A 16439-nucleotide genomic window follows, 5' to 3' on the forward strand; every position below is an offset into this window, starting at 1 on the left:
ATCCCCTTTTTTTTTTTAATTATTATTGTTATAATATGCTTTTAGCAACTTACACTTTCATCTTTCCTCCTTTTTGACAAGAAAGAAGAAAAGACAAATGGAAACCACTTTTAGGGTTTTGTTTGGTTTCGAAAAATTTGGAGAAAAATATATAGGTTATGTTTGATTCCAGAAAGTATATAGGAAAGAAAAAAATGTTAAGAAAAATGATTTTCTTATATTTGATTGTCTTGTAAAATATTTCAAAGAAAATTAAATATAATTAAAATTAGTTAAAAACTTATACATTTTTAAATTATTTAATCTTTATATTGATGAATTAAAATAAATAAAATGAATTTGAAGTAGCAAATAAAAATAATTTATCATCTTTAAATCTATTTTTTATTTTCCTTCACTTTTTCTTTCTTTTGTATTTTCCACCAATTTTTTCGAGAACCAAACATAGTCATATAAGGAAAAGAAGATAGAGAAAAAAAAATTTTAATTAATAAATTATTTTTATATGTGATTTTGAACTTATTTAACTCTTTTTTATATATATAAAGATTAAATAATTTTAAAATATAATTTTTTAACTAATTTTAATTATATTTATTTTTTCTATTTTTTATAGTCAAAGAAATTTATTTTTTAATATTTTTTTTCCTTTCTTGATATTTTTTAGGAACTAGAATTTGTAACTATTAGGATGTGTTAATTAGGCTTGAATTTGGAGGGAAAATGTTTTTACCTCCTTAAGATTTTTTTTGCAAAAAATGCTTAATATTGGCAACAAGAAAAAAGTTGTCAAATTTCATATACAACTAATAAAATTAAAGGTGTAATACACTTTTACCCTCGTAACAATAAACAATAAGATCTATTAATCTTTCAGCATTTTTTGTTCCACAAAGCTTGAGTTTTAGGATTTTAGGGTTTTGAATTTTTAGGTGTACAAGGATTGAGGGTTTCAAAGGAAGAATGAAGAGGAAGGAAGACGGAGAGAGCTTTGTTTCGGTGATTCAAATTACAAATCTTCCCTCACTTATTAAGTCACACTTATTAAGTCACGTACAAAGCATATGACATTTTCATTTAATCAAGTTAATATCGTCCAACAAAAAAAATACAATGCTGATTTTTAAAAAGTTTAATGGAAATTTGTTGGATTTTAAACCTGAAAAGGCAATATGCAAAACACGTCATAGGTTGAAGGGGTAAAGTGTATTAAACCTTAAAATTAATTAATAAATTTTATCAAAATTTTAGGGCTTGTTTGGTATTAAAAATGAGAATTGTTCTAGATTTTTTTAAATAAAGTTATTTTCCCAATGTTTTCTAAAATCAGTTACTTTTTCAAAAAATTAAAATATTATATTCCAGTTTCAAAATTTTAAAAAAACTTTAGCAACTAAATATCATGAAAACTAAAGTACTCATTAATTTTATTTTTGGAAATCAAATTGTTTTTCATGATGTTCAAAATCTTTATGCAGTGCGTATTGAAATAATTAGCCCAATATTTTGGGCGTTGGCCCAAAATGGACCCTATAAGGCCCAGAATTTAAAGCCCATCAGACTCTCTAGATATATGGGCTCAAAATCTCTTAAAATGTATGCCAATGCTATGCATAAATGTTTTCTATTCTCAGTTTTTTTCTAATAATATAATTAGTTTTATTTTAGAATAAAACTATATTATTAAATATGTAAAATTTTAAAAATATTATTAGAAAGTTGAAACCAATTTTAACGGAATTGGAAAGAGAATCAACACATTAGTGGATTTAGAGTGTGTTTGAGAGTAATTCTATGAAGAGTTTTTAGCATTTCTAATAATTGAATGATAAAATTTTTTTAAGTATTAGAAATATTAAAAGTGCTTCATATAATCACTATCAATTGAGTTCTAAGTGATTTTTCAATGCTTTAAGTGATTTTTAAAATTTTAAAAAATGTTTCCCAAATTTTTTCATACATCTAATATTTTTTGAAAAAGAATTTTTAAGTTAAAAACACTTTTCAGAATCATGCTCAAACAAACTCTTAGAATCTGTTTAGTAGTGATTTTAAGAAGTGTTTATAACATCTTTAATACTTGATAGATAAAAATTTTCAAGTGTTATAAAAATTACAAATATTTCCTACAATCATTGTCAAATACACTTTAAAAGTACGTTTGGTAATGATTTTATAAAGTGTTTTTAAACTTTTTAACATTTGAAAATTTTCATTTTTCAAGTATTAAAAAGAATAAAAACACTTTCTATAATTATTACAAAACACACTCTTAATCTGATTTTCAAAAGATTGATTATTTATAATATTAACCTAAATCCAAGTTGTTATGATTATTTATAGAAATAATGAGTGAATAAAAACTTTACAAGGAATAAATAAAAAAAATACTTTACTTACACTTAACAATAATTTTAGGAAGTGCTTTTAGCATAAAAAAAAAAAAAGTATTTGACAAAATTCCAAAAATACTTTTAAAAATTTGAAAAACCACTTACATCATTAAAAAAAATTACTTATACTGTTTTTAATGTAAATCAAAGGTGACTTTCTAAATGAAATATTAGTCCTTTATTGGTACATAACCAAAAATGGGATTAATTATATTAATTCATATACACAATTAATTTTGATTTTTTTTTTAACCTAAATCTATCACATTACTTTATTCCATATATTTATTATTTTTTATTTTAATTTTATTATTTAAACATGATTTTATTTTTTGCATTTTTATTTCAGACTTAGATTTTATATAGTGCACTTTTTGAAAATTGTAAGTGTATGAAATGTACCAAAGTTCCCTGATCTTAATTGTCCTACGATCTCATGCCACCTGTCACTTGCCTTCAGGTTTGGGTAAAGGGAGCCAAATTCCTTTTCAATGCATAGATTCAAAATAGGCTCGGGAAGACGTTGGATTTCCGAAGCTAAGGTCTTCCCATATGATTTTACTCTTTTACCCTCAAACAACTCACATTACTGTTCTCTACCTTTGACGGACACTAAGTTGGAAGTTGAAACTTGGTATCAGAGTTTCAGCGAGCGAGAGAGGGAGAGAGAGAATTGGCCGATTGGGGCCCTTGAGAGTTGTTTAATCTGTCTTCACCATGGAGGGTTTATTGGTTCTCGATCCGGGAGTTGAAGGTACTACATTTTACTAGATTTTTCTCCATTTCTTGATGAATTATTCTAGGGTTTTCTTGCTTCTTTGTAATCTTTATATTTTTAGGTTGTTCTAGGCTTGCCATTTGCTAATCCATGTTGCCTTGCAGTCTTAATCCTTGATTTTTTTTTCCATTTTTTTTTTTCGTGGGAACTTCATTTCTTTTTACCCATTAGGGTTTTTGTTAGGTTTAGAGTTCGTTGAATAATGGATAAGTTTTTTTTGTACCAGTTACGATTTTAGGGTTGGGTTTTTTTTTTTTTTTGAATTGCTAAGAAAGTTTTGTTGGTAGGGTTTGATGAGTTAGAGATTTTATTGTTTTCTCATGTCCTGAAAATCTAGATTCCAGCTCCTATGATTCCTATCTTCTTTTCTAAATTGCTTTTTAGCCAAATGAATTGTTAAGGGTTTTTAGGCGTAGGGTTTGCTGAATGAAGAGAAAATTGTTTTGGATAACAGATAATAAAGCAAAAAGAGAAAAAATGGTGAAAGGATCTTTTGGGAACACACCAAGGAAAAGGCTCGCTGACATTAGCAACTTTCAAGAGAAAAAATCTAAACCCACAACCCAAGTTGAAAAACCGCTGACTATTCCCCCTACTACTAAAGAGTATATCGAGCATCTTCACCAGGTATTGCTCCATTGGTTTCAACTATTTTGCTTCTGGAGTTATTGTGTTCTTCATGTGAAGTGGCTACTTTACCTTATTTGGTTCTTTGGAAATTGTGATCCAGGAAAATATGGCATTGGCAAAGCTTCTTGCAGACCGAAAGTATCCTTTACCTTACATGTTGGAATGAAAGTGTCATGGTTTTTTATTGTTTACATTGACTTTGTTATTCAATTTTTGGAATTTTTTTTTGGCTGGATTTTCTTAATTCAGTTATCAGTAAAATCATTGAAGTGACTGGAATTGAGTTGCAGAAACTCCGAATCAGTTTGCAGAAACTTCAGCAACAGAACTTGCAGCTTGCACAAGCAAACAGCCAGATGTTGGCGGTCTGTTTCCCCAACCCATTTTCAAAACCCTGGTGTTCATTTTGTTTTGAGTGTATATTAGTTTGCTTATGACAGATATTGGTTCTTGGTAAGTGATGGTACTGATTCATATTTCAATAATTGTGCAGGAACTTAATTCAGGCAAAGATAGGGTAAGCTTTACTAGACAACCCATTGGGTTAGAAATGGCCATCCTATTTGATTCCTATTGCAGTTCATTTTTTATGCATTTTTCAGTTAAGAGTACTACATCACGAGCTTGGCTGCAAAAACAGCGTACTTCAAGTGAGAAATTCAGAATTGGAGGTCAGTGTAGCCATTATTGCTACACACGTATGTGAATAAGATCAGTAGTATAGTAAATTGCACCATTGACTTTTATTTAATGGTTGTTTTTCCCAGGAGAAGGCGAAGAAGAAAACATATAAAAAAACTGGCAATCAGGTATTTAAGAAAATTGCATTAGTGGTTACTCAAAATTTGTTTTTTGATCTCAGCATCATATGTTATTTGTACATTTCTCTTTTTCCTACTATAAGGTGGGAACAATCAAGTGTGAGGAGGCAGGGGAATCCTTACAAGAAGATAAAAGTGATGATAAACCTTGTACTACAAAGAGGCGGCAATCAAAAAACCAGTGTAAGTACTGAAATCTGGTAGCCCATTGAGAATTCCTGAATGAATTTCTTTCTGACTTAAGAGTGATCTCTATACTTCATTGATTGCTTGCAGCTATCGTTAACCCGTCTTCTAGCAAACAAGTCCAAGAAAAAGATAAAGCTGAAAACAAAAAGTAGGTTTGTGCATGCTAGTTAATGTTGACAAATGCTTTCTCCTTCTTTTCCCTTTTCTTTCACCAAGATTGAAATAAAGAAAAAGAGAAGGAAAAGAATAAAAACAAAAACAAACTCGTGTTTTTTGTGTTTACAAAACAGGCTGCAGTCAAGACGGCAATCTACTAGGTTTATATCTGTGAAATCTGAACCCACTGAAGACTTGTTTGAGATAGATGATGCCAAATTTCCTGCCTCCCAGCTGCATGATGATCCGATGCATGATAATTGTCCAACTTCCTTGGGTTCATCTGGAAAAAAAGCCAATGGAGATGGTGCCCTTGGAGTTGCAACTCCAGAATTTCGAAGATCATCTTTTGGAAGGCCCTTACGTCGAGCAGCTGAGAAGGTTCAGTCCTACAAGGAAATTCCAATTAATGTAAAGATGCGGAGATCAGAGTGAGTCAATTCTTCCCCTGAGAATATTGTTGAAAAAGAGTAGCAGAAGAGAATGGAGAAGACTGATTTTTCTTTTCTTGCATCCACTGTTTCTTGTGCCCTGTGATATTGTTGCTTTCATGTATTTTTGTTCAACTGACATTCCTGGGATGCATGCTGCTAACCTAACTGTAACTTTCATATCATATTTTCTTTCTCTATCATCTGCGGATGATGCTTACGAAAATGCGTAGGTTGACATAGTTGTATTTCATTGAAATGTATTGAAACAGACTAGATTTCCTGGCAAAGCATGCTCTCTCGTAATTAAAACTGGTTGTAGCATTAAATCTTAGTTTTCTTTGTAACCTTCTGATGTGGGTGAAATTGTATATCCTGATGGGGGGTGGTTGCCTTATCTATGATAGAGTTTATAGATTGGCTAGGGTTGTCATGAAGAGACTTTTGTTTTTTTTGCCCTACCTTTTCTATTTTTGCCTTTTGGCGTCCCTTGTATACGACTTGTGTGCTTTGGTGTGTTTTTAGTTGGTTCTATTAATATAATTCCTTTATTTGCCTATTAAGAAAGAAAAATGAAATCAAGAATCCTGGCAGAACCAAGAGACATCCCTCACAAACACCTTTTTGAAATTGAATTCAAAACATCTCCCATCCACTCCATCCTTTAAGCTTTAGGTGTGTTTGTTTCAAGAATATAGCATGGCTTTTTCATTTTAACGAATTTTTGACACTGCATTTTCAACTTTCAAGCACTTGCTTGAGCATCATGCCTTGATTATTGTGAACTTGAGAACCTTATTCAACTGAGAATCATAGGATTTTCTTAAAAACTTGTTTTTAAGTTAAAAGAACAAAAAAAAAAAAAAAAACTTTTTATTTATTTTTATTTTTTATTTTATGTTTTTTTTTAAAAAAAAACAAGGGTGTTTGGGAAGTTGTTTTTAAAAACATTTCTCAAAAAAAAAAAAAAAAAAAACAAAAACAAAAAAACAAAAAAAACAAAACCAAAAATTCTTTTGGATAAATGAATTTTAGTTGTTTTTAAAAATAAAATTTTTACTTGAATTTTCTTAAAAAATTTGTAAATTCAATAAATATAAAATATTAATGAAATTTAATTCAAGTCTGATTAAAAATAAAAAACATTCTGTAATTAATTAAAACAAAAAATAATTTGTTTGTATTAAAAAATGATACTATTTTAATTATATTATAGGATATGGATATTAACATCTTTTGTAAAGATATAATTGATTTTTTTTTAACTAAAAGTAATCATGGTTAATAATATTTTATTTAAAATGAATTTAAAAACAAGTGTGGTTAATTTTTTATATATAAATAAGTTAGATTTTTTTTTATTATATCTACATATTTAGTAGTGGTGATTGGGTTAGTTTTTAAGTTCTAAATTATTTTTTAAAATTAATAGATTTGTTAAATAATTCAACACATTAAGTGGAAAGATGTTTTCCCTAATTTGTTCCAATTGGCGATCAACAAGGATCAATGGGTGTTTGATGCTTGGGAGGAGGGTGGAGAGGTGGGTAGTTGAAATCCTTTATTTTCAAGACACTTTAACAATTGGGAAATGGAAGAGGTGGAAGGCTTCCTCCGGAAACTCCATCATTTGGTTTTGAATAGAGATGTGGAAGATGTCTCGAGTTGGAAGAATAGCAAGAACGGATCCTTTTATGTTAGATCTATCTACCGTTCCCTCACAAAAGCCTCTAGTGACCCTTTTCCTTGGAGTATTATTTGGAGATCTTGGGCTCCCATGAGGGTAAGCTTTTTTGCTTAGGAAGCGTCTTGGAACAGAATCTTGACCCTTGATCAGCTCAAAAGAAGGGGTTGGAATATGCCAAATAGGTGTTACTTGTGTAAAATGGACCAGGAAACCAATGACCACTTGATCATTTTTTGTAAGAAGGCTATATTGCTATGGAGCTTACTTTTCTCTCTTTTTGATGCGCAATGGGTCCTGTATTCCCCAATCAAAAGGAATTTGATAGGTTGACATGGTGCTTTTGTGAGTAAGAGAAAGGAAAAGGCTTAGAGGCTACCCCTTTTTGTTTAATGTGAACCTTATGGAAGGAAAGAAATGAAAGAGTTTACAATGACACTGAACGATTCGACCAAACTTTAAAACTTTCTTTTTTGTACATTTTTGTGAATTGGGGTAAGGTGTATTTAGAGGATCATTCTTTGTCCTTGATTGATTTTATAGAGTGACTTTTGTCTAGATAGGAGAAAGGTTTTCTTTTTTTCTTTTTGCCTAGCTTCTTGGGCGTTGCTTGTATATTTCGTGTGTACTCATTTCGCCTCTTCTAGGCTTTTCTAATACAATCTCTTTTTTACCTATAAAAAAAAATGTTATTACCAAAAGGCTTAGTAATTTGATGGAAATAAATTTATTTGAAACATTTGCTAGATAAAATATTTGTTAATTGGAATTGTGTATAGAAGGAAAATTTTATGAAAATAGATTTTAAAATTTTGAGAGTAGATATTTTATCAAAATTATTTTTGAAAATTACTCTCAATGGAATTTTAATATTTTCATGTTGGTATTCTCCTATTACACTAGGTTTCCACTTAGGAAATAAATATTTTTGGAAATTTTCAAAGTAAATAATTTATTCATCAAGGAAATTACTAATGGTTTTAAAATGCTCTTATTTATCTCAAAAGACTAAGTGGGAAAGGGTCTTAGGTAAGCCCACAACCTCCATTATCAAGCCCATCTTGATTTGGGTTCGTCACCACCTCCATGGTAGGTTAGCCCTAAAAATTAGGAGATATGAACTTTCCATATGGACGAGACTAGATATGTTTGTAGTGGCCGTCCACCCCCACGATGAGGGTTTTTTACTTGGTGACTTTTATAGTTCAAGGACAATGGTTATTCACTTGACATTGCATATGAAATGGTATAATCACCCCACGTAGTCCCACTTGCATAGTCCATGGGCCAAATAAAAGATATGTTGATTTTGAATTTAGATACCTTTATAGTTAAGGCAGGGAGATCAATCTGAGAAAGTCTCTAACTAGTAATAAGGTCATGACATGCCCCATGTAGGTTTGATTCTTATGATACTAAAATACCTTGCAAAAGGATATGTAACTTGAGAGCACTACATTTTTGCTAAATTAATTATCAAATGTCATGAATGTTCAATTATGTCACATGTTTTGTTATATTATTTTTATAGATATCATATTAGTTCTATTATCACTCTCTTTCTCACAATAGGCTAAGCCCAATTAATCAATTGGACTAATTTGATTCTAGATATAGTAACTAATTGCATGGAAACTAGTTTATGCAGAGCTAGTTATTCCTTATGAACTAACCTAGTAAAAGAAAATAGTGGTATATCAAAGTGGTATTAGACGGATTAAAAGACCAAGTGTCTAATACTTGGATATTTGGATAATATGTTGCAATTATAAAACATGTATATTACTAGATACTTTGACATTCTCTTTTTAGTTTCCAATAGTTATTTTGTGATAAGGGTATGTCAGCTTTTAGGACTGTTATGAATACCAATATTCATATGATCTTAGAGATCTTGCCATTTTCTTTCTGGATGACTAAGGGATTCTCAAATATTATAGGGTGTTCATATGGAAGTCAAAGGTTCTTCTGGTTATTCTCTCAAGAAGAAGAAGAAGAATCATCCTAAATAAGGAAAGTTCAAAAGAAGGAATAAGAAAGCAAACTCAAGGGCAAGAGATTCCTTTGTGACCTTTTAGGACACTAGAAAAGGAATGCCTAGTTTACCTAAAGGAAAAAAAAAAGAAATGTATACCTAAATGAATATTTAGTGGTGGATAATAGTTATGCAAGTGAGTGGGAGATAATATCATCTTTTTTTATATGTATTCCATTATTACTTTGCCAAGTGATGAGAACAATCAGATCTCAGGATTAAACCTAGTACTAATTAAACATTTGTTTTTTAGACCTAGGTCATATTAATCTAAATAGGATCCAAAGACTGATAAAGTCTAGGCTATTTTGATTCCAGAAGATCTTTTAATCTACGAATCTTGTATAGATGGTAAAATTACCAAGATGACTAGAACCAAGGAATGTTTGGAGTTAGTGCATACTAATACGTATGGAACTTTTAGTATCCAGACATGAGAAGGGTATGGGTATTTAATCACTTTTAGAGATGATTACTTTGGGTTTGAATATGTACATAGGAGATATGATGTCTTGCATACATTCATTGAATTTAAGGCAAGATCAAATATCCTATTGAAGTCACTTCGATTAGATCAAGGTAATATGTTTAGTAAGTTTGATTCTTTCCATTAAAGAATGAGATTATTTCCTAGTAAATCAAAGTATAGTAAAAATCATTATCCTAATGAATGATAATTAACAATGGGTCATTAGAAGATCATAAATAAAGTTTGAGAGGCATTTATATATAATTTAGGAGTAAACTAATTGTCAAAGGCAGCTAGTTGTCGATTTGGTCGATTGCTCAATCAACCACCTAGTTAGCAATTATGCAATTAATGTGCTTACAAGTGGCCATTGGGAAACTTACCATTCAATTGGTTGATCTCCTAGTTGAATTAGAAATGTCTCTATAACTCATTACCACTTTGGAAAACTTGGATGTACCTACCAAGGCATTATGGGTCGACTACCAAGGTCCCTTAGCCTCTAATTGAGCTCCTTTTATAAAAAAAATAACATTTACACTCGAAACTCTTTGATTCCATACCTTTTTTAAAACCTTTTATGTATGAAATACATAAATTTTTAGTGGTTTTCATATAAAAAAAAATACTTCATCCAACTTTTGAATGGATTTAAGACAATTTGATTTCAATTGAAATGAAATTTAGAGTGTTAGGTGTTTTAATGAAAATATCCATGCAATCCTAACTTAGTGCACTCACAATCTTATAATGAAATATCTTAAAAATAAATTTGATTAATCTTTTGATTATATCTTCTTCTTAATTGTTCTAAGGGAATGTTCTTATTATGGATCATCTTCTTTAATTACACTTTCTCTTACTTCTTGGAGATGAGAGAAATACTTAAGTTTTAGCATATGAAATGATGTGAATTTTTTAAACCAATGCACTTAGACAGAAAAATCATTAATATCTTTAATATTTGTTTTGTTATCATCAAAATCGAAATCGATCAAGCCTTAATCTAACATAGGCTGTTATGGTCTGTGTCTAACCCTACATAACAACCAAATTTAGTTTGTGAATCTCATTGGACATGAATCATGTGTATGTGGAATTAAGAAAATTTTATGTACTAAAAGTGAACCCACTTTCCCCTGAATGTCGTTTTGAAGCCTAACATGATTATGAATCATTAGGATGGAAATCATGTGCTGGGCTTGGCCTCAAATTTGGGCCTGAATTTTCTCACTCGGGTTGGGCTGGATTTGGACATAACCTATTGACCTCTATCTATCTATCTATATAAATATATTTTTGTGGGTATAATTTATTTAAAATTTAGACCCCAAAACTCTATTTGGCCGTGGTTGAATGGTCCATGCATCCCCGGTGACCCAATCACTACTCTTCCAAAAGGAAAAGGAAGAAAAGGGAAAAAGAAAGGTAAGAGGTGGGGCTAGCATCAATCACCATCTCACATGCAAAGAGAAAAAAGAAAGGGGACAAGCCCCACTACCTTTTTTCTCCCACAATTGGAAACCGCGTGGAGCCACCTTATAATTATATTAATAATAATAATAAAAATAATAATACTCATAATCACAATCCTTAAAAAAATCGCTCAAATTATATAAATATATATTTTTTTCAAAAAAATAAAAATAAAAATAAAAAGGCAGTTGATATCATGGTTTTAGATATCATTGAGAAGTCGATTGGACATCAACTTTGGTCAGGGTAAAATAATCATTAAAAATATATACATGTAAAGAAAAGGGGAGAGCTCCTTTTTGAGATTTTAGTGGGGGGCATGCACAAAAACACAAATGATATGATAAAAAAGATGCAATTGAGTACTAAAACTACCCTCTTTGCTTCAATCAACAACCACCTTCAATTCGGGTAATATTGTTTCATATTTTGAGAAAACTTTGGAATAAATTTTATCATAAAGTTCAATCTAAAGTTACTCTTATTATACTTTCAAAAACTTTATCATATCAAAATTTTTAAATCTCAAAAGTTTGCAAAAGTCTAATTGTACCGACAAACTAGGGATAGACAATCAATGTAAATGCTTATTTTTGGCTTATATGAAAAAAAAAAAAGGTAGAATGAACACGTTTTCAAATAAATTTGAATATGCAAATGTACAAAACTTTTCTGAATATCGGGTTTTTTTTTTTTTTTTTAATGTTTGCTCAAGGCACCGAAAATATATTTATAACATAATCATGATCGTTGAAAGTGTATAATAAAACCTAAACCATTAGATAAAGTCTCAAATGATAAGACCAGAGTGTACATAAGAGTCAATCAAGTACAAATCATGTGATCAAATTACAAAACAATATAATTAAACTTAATGTAGAACAATTAAACCTAAATATATACATGATATGAGCTAATCGTACATGTTTTTTTCTCACCTACTAAACCGGTATCATAATCGGACACGTCGAAATATATATTTTATGAGACTTCGATCAAAAAGGCCAAAGACACGAAGGTAGGAGGGTCTTAGAGATTAGGTGAGGGGACCAACGGGAATTATGCTGCAGTTAAGGACTACAATATTTCATATACTTGGACTTTAAAAATTCTAAGAGTATGTTGGTGAAAGGTACGTTAAAATGATTCTTTCGGTCCCTCTTTTTACAGTTGAGAAAGGGACTCAATTACTTTTTCTACCGTCACAAAACCAACACTACATCATCTCTGCTTTATTTCTATATTTGCATTCACAATTTATCAAACTTTGAAAAAAAAAAAAACCCACTAAAATCAAACATCAAAGCTATTAGACACATCACATTTTTCAATCAATAGATTCTAAAGCATTACTATTATTATATCATGTCATATATAGTATACTAAAATTCATATTCATTGTATCACCTTTTTTTTTTTCTTTTTTTATGAATTAAATACACTTTGTCCTTAGCTTTAGGTTTCCTTTTTTGTCACTTTCTTCTTTTGTATTCAAAATTTAATAATTTCCTTTGGAATTTGCTTACATAATGTTGGTTCATACTTTTTTTATGCAAATTGTGGGAAAAGAAAGAAAGAAAGAAGTGGATAATAGTCACTAAAAGAAGTTAAAATTCAAAATATGAGAAAATTGTAGAGCCTGTTCATTAACTTTTTTTAAAACAATTCTAAAAATTAGTTTTCGAAAACTATTCTTTCATTTTTTAGAACAAAAACATATTTAGAAACCTAAAATGTTTTTAATATATTTTTTAAATATGTTTTAAAAATAATTTTTATATCTACTGTTTTATTTTTAATGATTTTACATATTTGTATAATTATTTTTTTAAATAACTCTAAAAAAACAAGTGAAAGCATCAAGTTTTTAGTTCTTAAGAATAAAAAAAAAAAAGTTTTTGGTTATCAAAAGTGTTTTCTATATTTTTTGTTTTGGAGAATAGAAAACTGTTTTAAAAAACAATTCTCAAATAGATCTGTATTTTTTTTCTTCTTATCTTTATAGGTAAAAATAATCATTTTGAGAGGCAAATGCTAAATTTTGAGTATAAAAGGCAAAGAAACATCATAATATTTAACCAAAATTTTTGTTTACAACATTTTTTTAACATATCAATCATATGATAGAAGAATTCTAGTGATATTCAAAATATGATGACAACGTATGCATGGTAGGGCATGCGGATGAAAGACCTTTAGAAATCGGATACGGCATTGCATGCTTAAATAATAAATAAATAAAATTAAAGTATCTCATTAACTTTCATATTTTTCCCATTTTAAAAAGAATTATTAATAAAATAAAAATGTGAAATTAGAAGAATAAAGAGTGGGATCCACACGCAAGGCATGAGAAATTGTTGACAAACTTACGAGTTAAGAGTTGAAATGGTCAAATGGAAGGCGAATTTGTTTGTATTATAAGGTTCATTTTGTGTCCACAATTGGGTTATTGTGGACCCTATTTCAATATATTGATGGGATATAATTCGGTTCCCTTAGGGTTTCCTAGAAGCAAAAAGTAGGTATCGAATTTGCAACTATTGAAAACAAGACCAATCATAATATGTCATATATACAGTTTTATTCTATTGGTTTATCTTGATCTCATTCTTTCGTATTTTCATTTTATTTATGTGTATATCCGATTACTTAAATTTCATCATATATTTTTAATAATCAAAATCGCTAGTTTGATAGATATCAAATCAGTATCTCATAATTTTCTCAAAAAAGTATTTGAGTTTTACTGTATAAATGTTTATATTTATTTATTGCAATAATAGAGAGTTCATGGTTTCTTAAGAGCGAGTATCATGTTGAAGTGTTCAAAAATCAATTTCAATCATTGAATTTTAAGCTTGGCATTAATTTTTCATTAAAAAAATAATAATAATAACAGAATTTTTGGTTGGAGGGTTAATTTGTGTTTCTTCACTTGGCCCAAAAATCTTACAAGTCAATATGGCCTATATATATAAGGACTGAAATGATATTAGATGTTAGTAAATTAGGCAATTTTGGAAAAGAATGGAGGAAATATGCATTATAATCCATCTTTTTAGTCTTTATTTAATTTTTTATTACTTGGTTTTACACTAGCATGCAGGTGTGAATTTGTGATGGGAAGACTATTATGAAGTTATGAAAGGGGTTTAGAGTTTAGGGTTTAGGGCTTTTGACCCATTTCACATTCCCATCCATACATCTGAAAGTTTTGTCATTGCATGCATAGAATCTAAGAGCATATAGACATCAAGCACTTTGGGTTTCTTGGCTTTTGTGCCTTTGTCCAACCCCCCATGTCCCATGAAGTAAAACGACAAGGAATTTTTGACATCAAACTAGTTCAATTTATTATAAGAATTGAAACTACCTCTTATACAGGCCTCTCCCCCTTTTTCTCTGTGTCTTCTTCCCTCTCTTGTGGTAGGATTCACACAATTGCCATGGAGGATCAATGCAGCACTCCTAGCTGGGTTTACTGCCAGCAAGAAGAGGTGAGAAACTGCTATGGAGTTGGAGCTTATTCTCTCTTGTTAAAGCTGAATTGGGGTCTTTTCCTCTTTCCTGTGTTGTGTGTTTTGATTTTGGAGTAATGGGTGTTTGTTTTTATCTTTGATGGGCAGGACATTGAGGAGCTAAAGCATACCCTCCTCTGCACAACTTTGGAGCTAGAGACAACAGTTTTATCAGCTCAGGAGGAGATTAGAAGAAGAGAGTATGAAGTGAGTCGTATCAATGATCTCCTGAGCAGGACCATCAAGGAGAGAGATGATGCCCAAGCCAGATGCCAAAAGCTAATGTTGGAGAAGCTGATCATGCTCCAGAACCAGCAAGAGGCTGCTGCTGCTGCTGCACCTCCACTTTCTGCAGGGACTTGTAGCAGTGATGATGAGCAAAGAGGGGGTGACTCCTACAATGGTTTTTCGCCTTCCAATTCTGATGAATACATCAGTTTGTCTCCTCGCAAGGAACCGATTTCTCAACCCCAAGCAAACCTCAAGTTGCTGGCTGAGAAGCCACTGCCTGAGAAGGGGAAGCTCTTGCAGGCAGTGTTGGAAGCAGGGCCTCTCCTCCAGACACTACTCCTGGCCGGGCCTCTCCCTCAGTGGCAACACCCCCCACCCCAACTTGATTCCATTGAGATTCCACCAGTGGCCATCCCTTCTCCTCCAACCCCTCCCCTCCTACACCCAGACTCATGTGTCAATGTGAATGCTAGCTTCTGCAAGAAGAGAGGTCAGGCGCCATATGAAGACTCCGAGTCTTCCCCCAACAAAAAGTATCGAAGGGTTGTTCACCATTGACCCTACTCCCAGTTTCCTCACCCCATCGTTCTCAAGCGTGTCCATCCTTTTCATACTGTTAGACATGAAAAAGGGAAATTGAAATGGATGATTGTCATGCATTAATTTGTACTATAATTTTCCTCAGAAATGTAAGATCCTAACTTCTCTAGCAGAGAGGTTGACCCTATTCTAAGAACTTTAGCTTTAGCTTTAACTTCTTTTTTGAACTGTAACCACTCTAATTTTCTTGAAATGGAATTTTAGTTCTCCAAATTAGTATGAAATTCCAATATGTATGTATGTGTGTTGGTACATGAGGGAGCCATGCCATAATCTGAAAATAGTAGTCTAAGGTTGCTACTTCTTGTTATCTTTACCTTATTGCCTATGCCCCAGATATGATACAACTAGAGTAATGATGCTTAGTAAGACCAGAAGAAGTAATTATTAGATCCTCCCACATGAGGTGTACCTACCATCCATGGTGAGTGTTGGCCATTTCACTATCATGAATTATAATGGATTTGAACCAGACATCATGGAAAACTAGGTTCTGTACAGAAAACCCCATATACTAACACAACCCACAAAAGGGTTCACCCCTTGACTGACTCTCCCTCTATCCCTTAGCCCAGCTAGCTTTGAAAAGTTGGCACCAACTCAACAATTGTGGTTCACTGCACATGCTGATGGGGATGTAAAGGTTGGAGTCATTGCTTGATAACTCCACATTCTAGTCAATGGAGAACTAGGAACCTGGAAAAACTTATGGATGTTGCTTTCGGCGAAGCCATTTCCAAGCAGTACACATGCTGATGGGGAGAAGATCCACCATGTCCCTCGGCTCGTGCAGGGTCTGCTGTTGAATTTGGACTCCTGAATAGGCCATAGCATGACTTGATTGTGGTTACCTTGCCAAGCAGATGAACTCCCAGCTATAAGGCATATGCATAGCGTGCCCTACAATGACTTGACCCTGTTAATTTTCTTCCAATTTCGTGTGATGATGAACTCAATTTTGAACCCTTATCCATGACAGAAACAGTCCCAAGGGGTTTGGCCACTTGGGTTATGGGATTCAATAA

At 31.5% G+C, this 16439-nt stretch overlaps 2 protein-coding genes across 2 annotated transcripts; both read left to right on the forward strand.

Moving 5' to 3' along the window:
• Positions 1–2986: 2986 nt before the first annotated feature.
• LOC117927634 (SHUGOSHIN 2) lies at positions 2987–5732 on the forward strand. The gene is made up of 10 exons (XM_034847257.1): positions 2987–3147; positions 3626–3798; positions 3902–3939; positions 4058–4166; positions 4295–4318; positions 4404–4472; positions 4569–4610; positions 4706–4805; positions 4899–4959; positions 5102–5732. Exons 1-10 carry the CDS (start codon positions 3111–3113, stop codon positions 5400–5402), a joined length of 954 nt encoding a protein of 317 aa, XP_034703148.1. The 5' UTR covers positions 2987–3110; the 3' UTR covers positions 5403–5732.
• An 8692-nt stretch (positions 5733–14424) lies between these two features.
• Positions 14425–15638, forward strand: LOC117929229. The gene is made up of 2 exons (XM_034849502.1): positions 14425–14562; positions 14692–15638. Exons 1-2 carry the CDS (start codon positions 14512–14514, stop codon positions 15370–15372), a joined length of 732 nt encoding a protein of 243 aa, XP_034705393.1. The 5' UTR covers positions 14425–14511; the 3' UTR covers positions 15373–15638.
• The last annotated feature ends 801 nt before the right edge of the window (positions 15639–16439 follow it).

Source organism: Vitis riparia, chromosome 13 (assembly GCF_004353265.1).
Source record: "Vitis riparia cultivar Riparia Gloire de Montpellier isolate 1030 chromosome 13, EGFV_Vit.rip_1.0, whole genome shotgun sequence".
Lineage (NCBI taxonomy): Eukaryota > Viridiplantae > Streptophyta > Magnoliopsida > Vitales > Vitaceae > Vitis > Vitis riparia.

What these genes read in the sequence shown, in the direction of transcription:
- LOC117929229 (XM_034849502.1), top strand. Translation starts at nt 14,512, where the DNA reads ATGGAGGATCAATGCAGCACTCCTAGCTGGGTTTACTGCCAGCAAGAA. An exon ending in TTTACTGCCAGCAAGAAGAG is followed by an intron (nt 14,563 to 14,691) that starts GTGAGAAACTGC and finishes TTTGATGGGCAG; the next exon opens with GACATTGAGGAGCTAAAGCA.
- LOC117927634 (XM_034847257.1), top strand. Translation starts at nt 3,111, where the DNA reads ATGGAGGGTTTATTGGTTCTCGATCCGGGAGTTGAAG. An exon ending in ATATCGAGCATCTTCACCAG is followed by an intron (nt 3,799 to 3,901) that starts GTATTGCTCCAT and finishes ATTGTGATCCAG; the next exon opens with GAAAATATGGCATTGGCAAA. An exon ending in TGAGAAATTCAGAATTGGAG is followed by an intron (nt 4,473 to 4,568) that starts GTCAGTGTAGCC and finishes TGTTTTTCCCAG; the next exon opens with GAGAAGGCGAAGAAGAAAAC.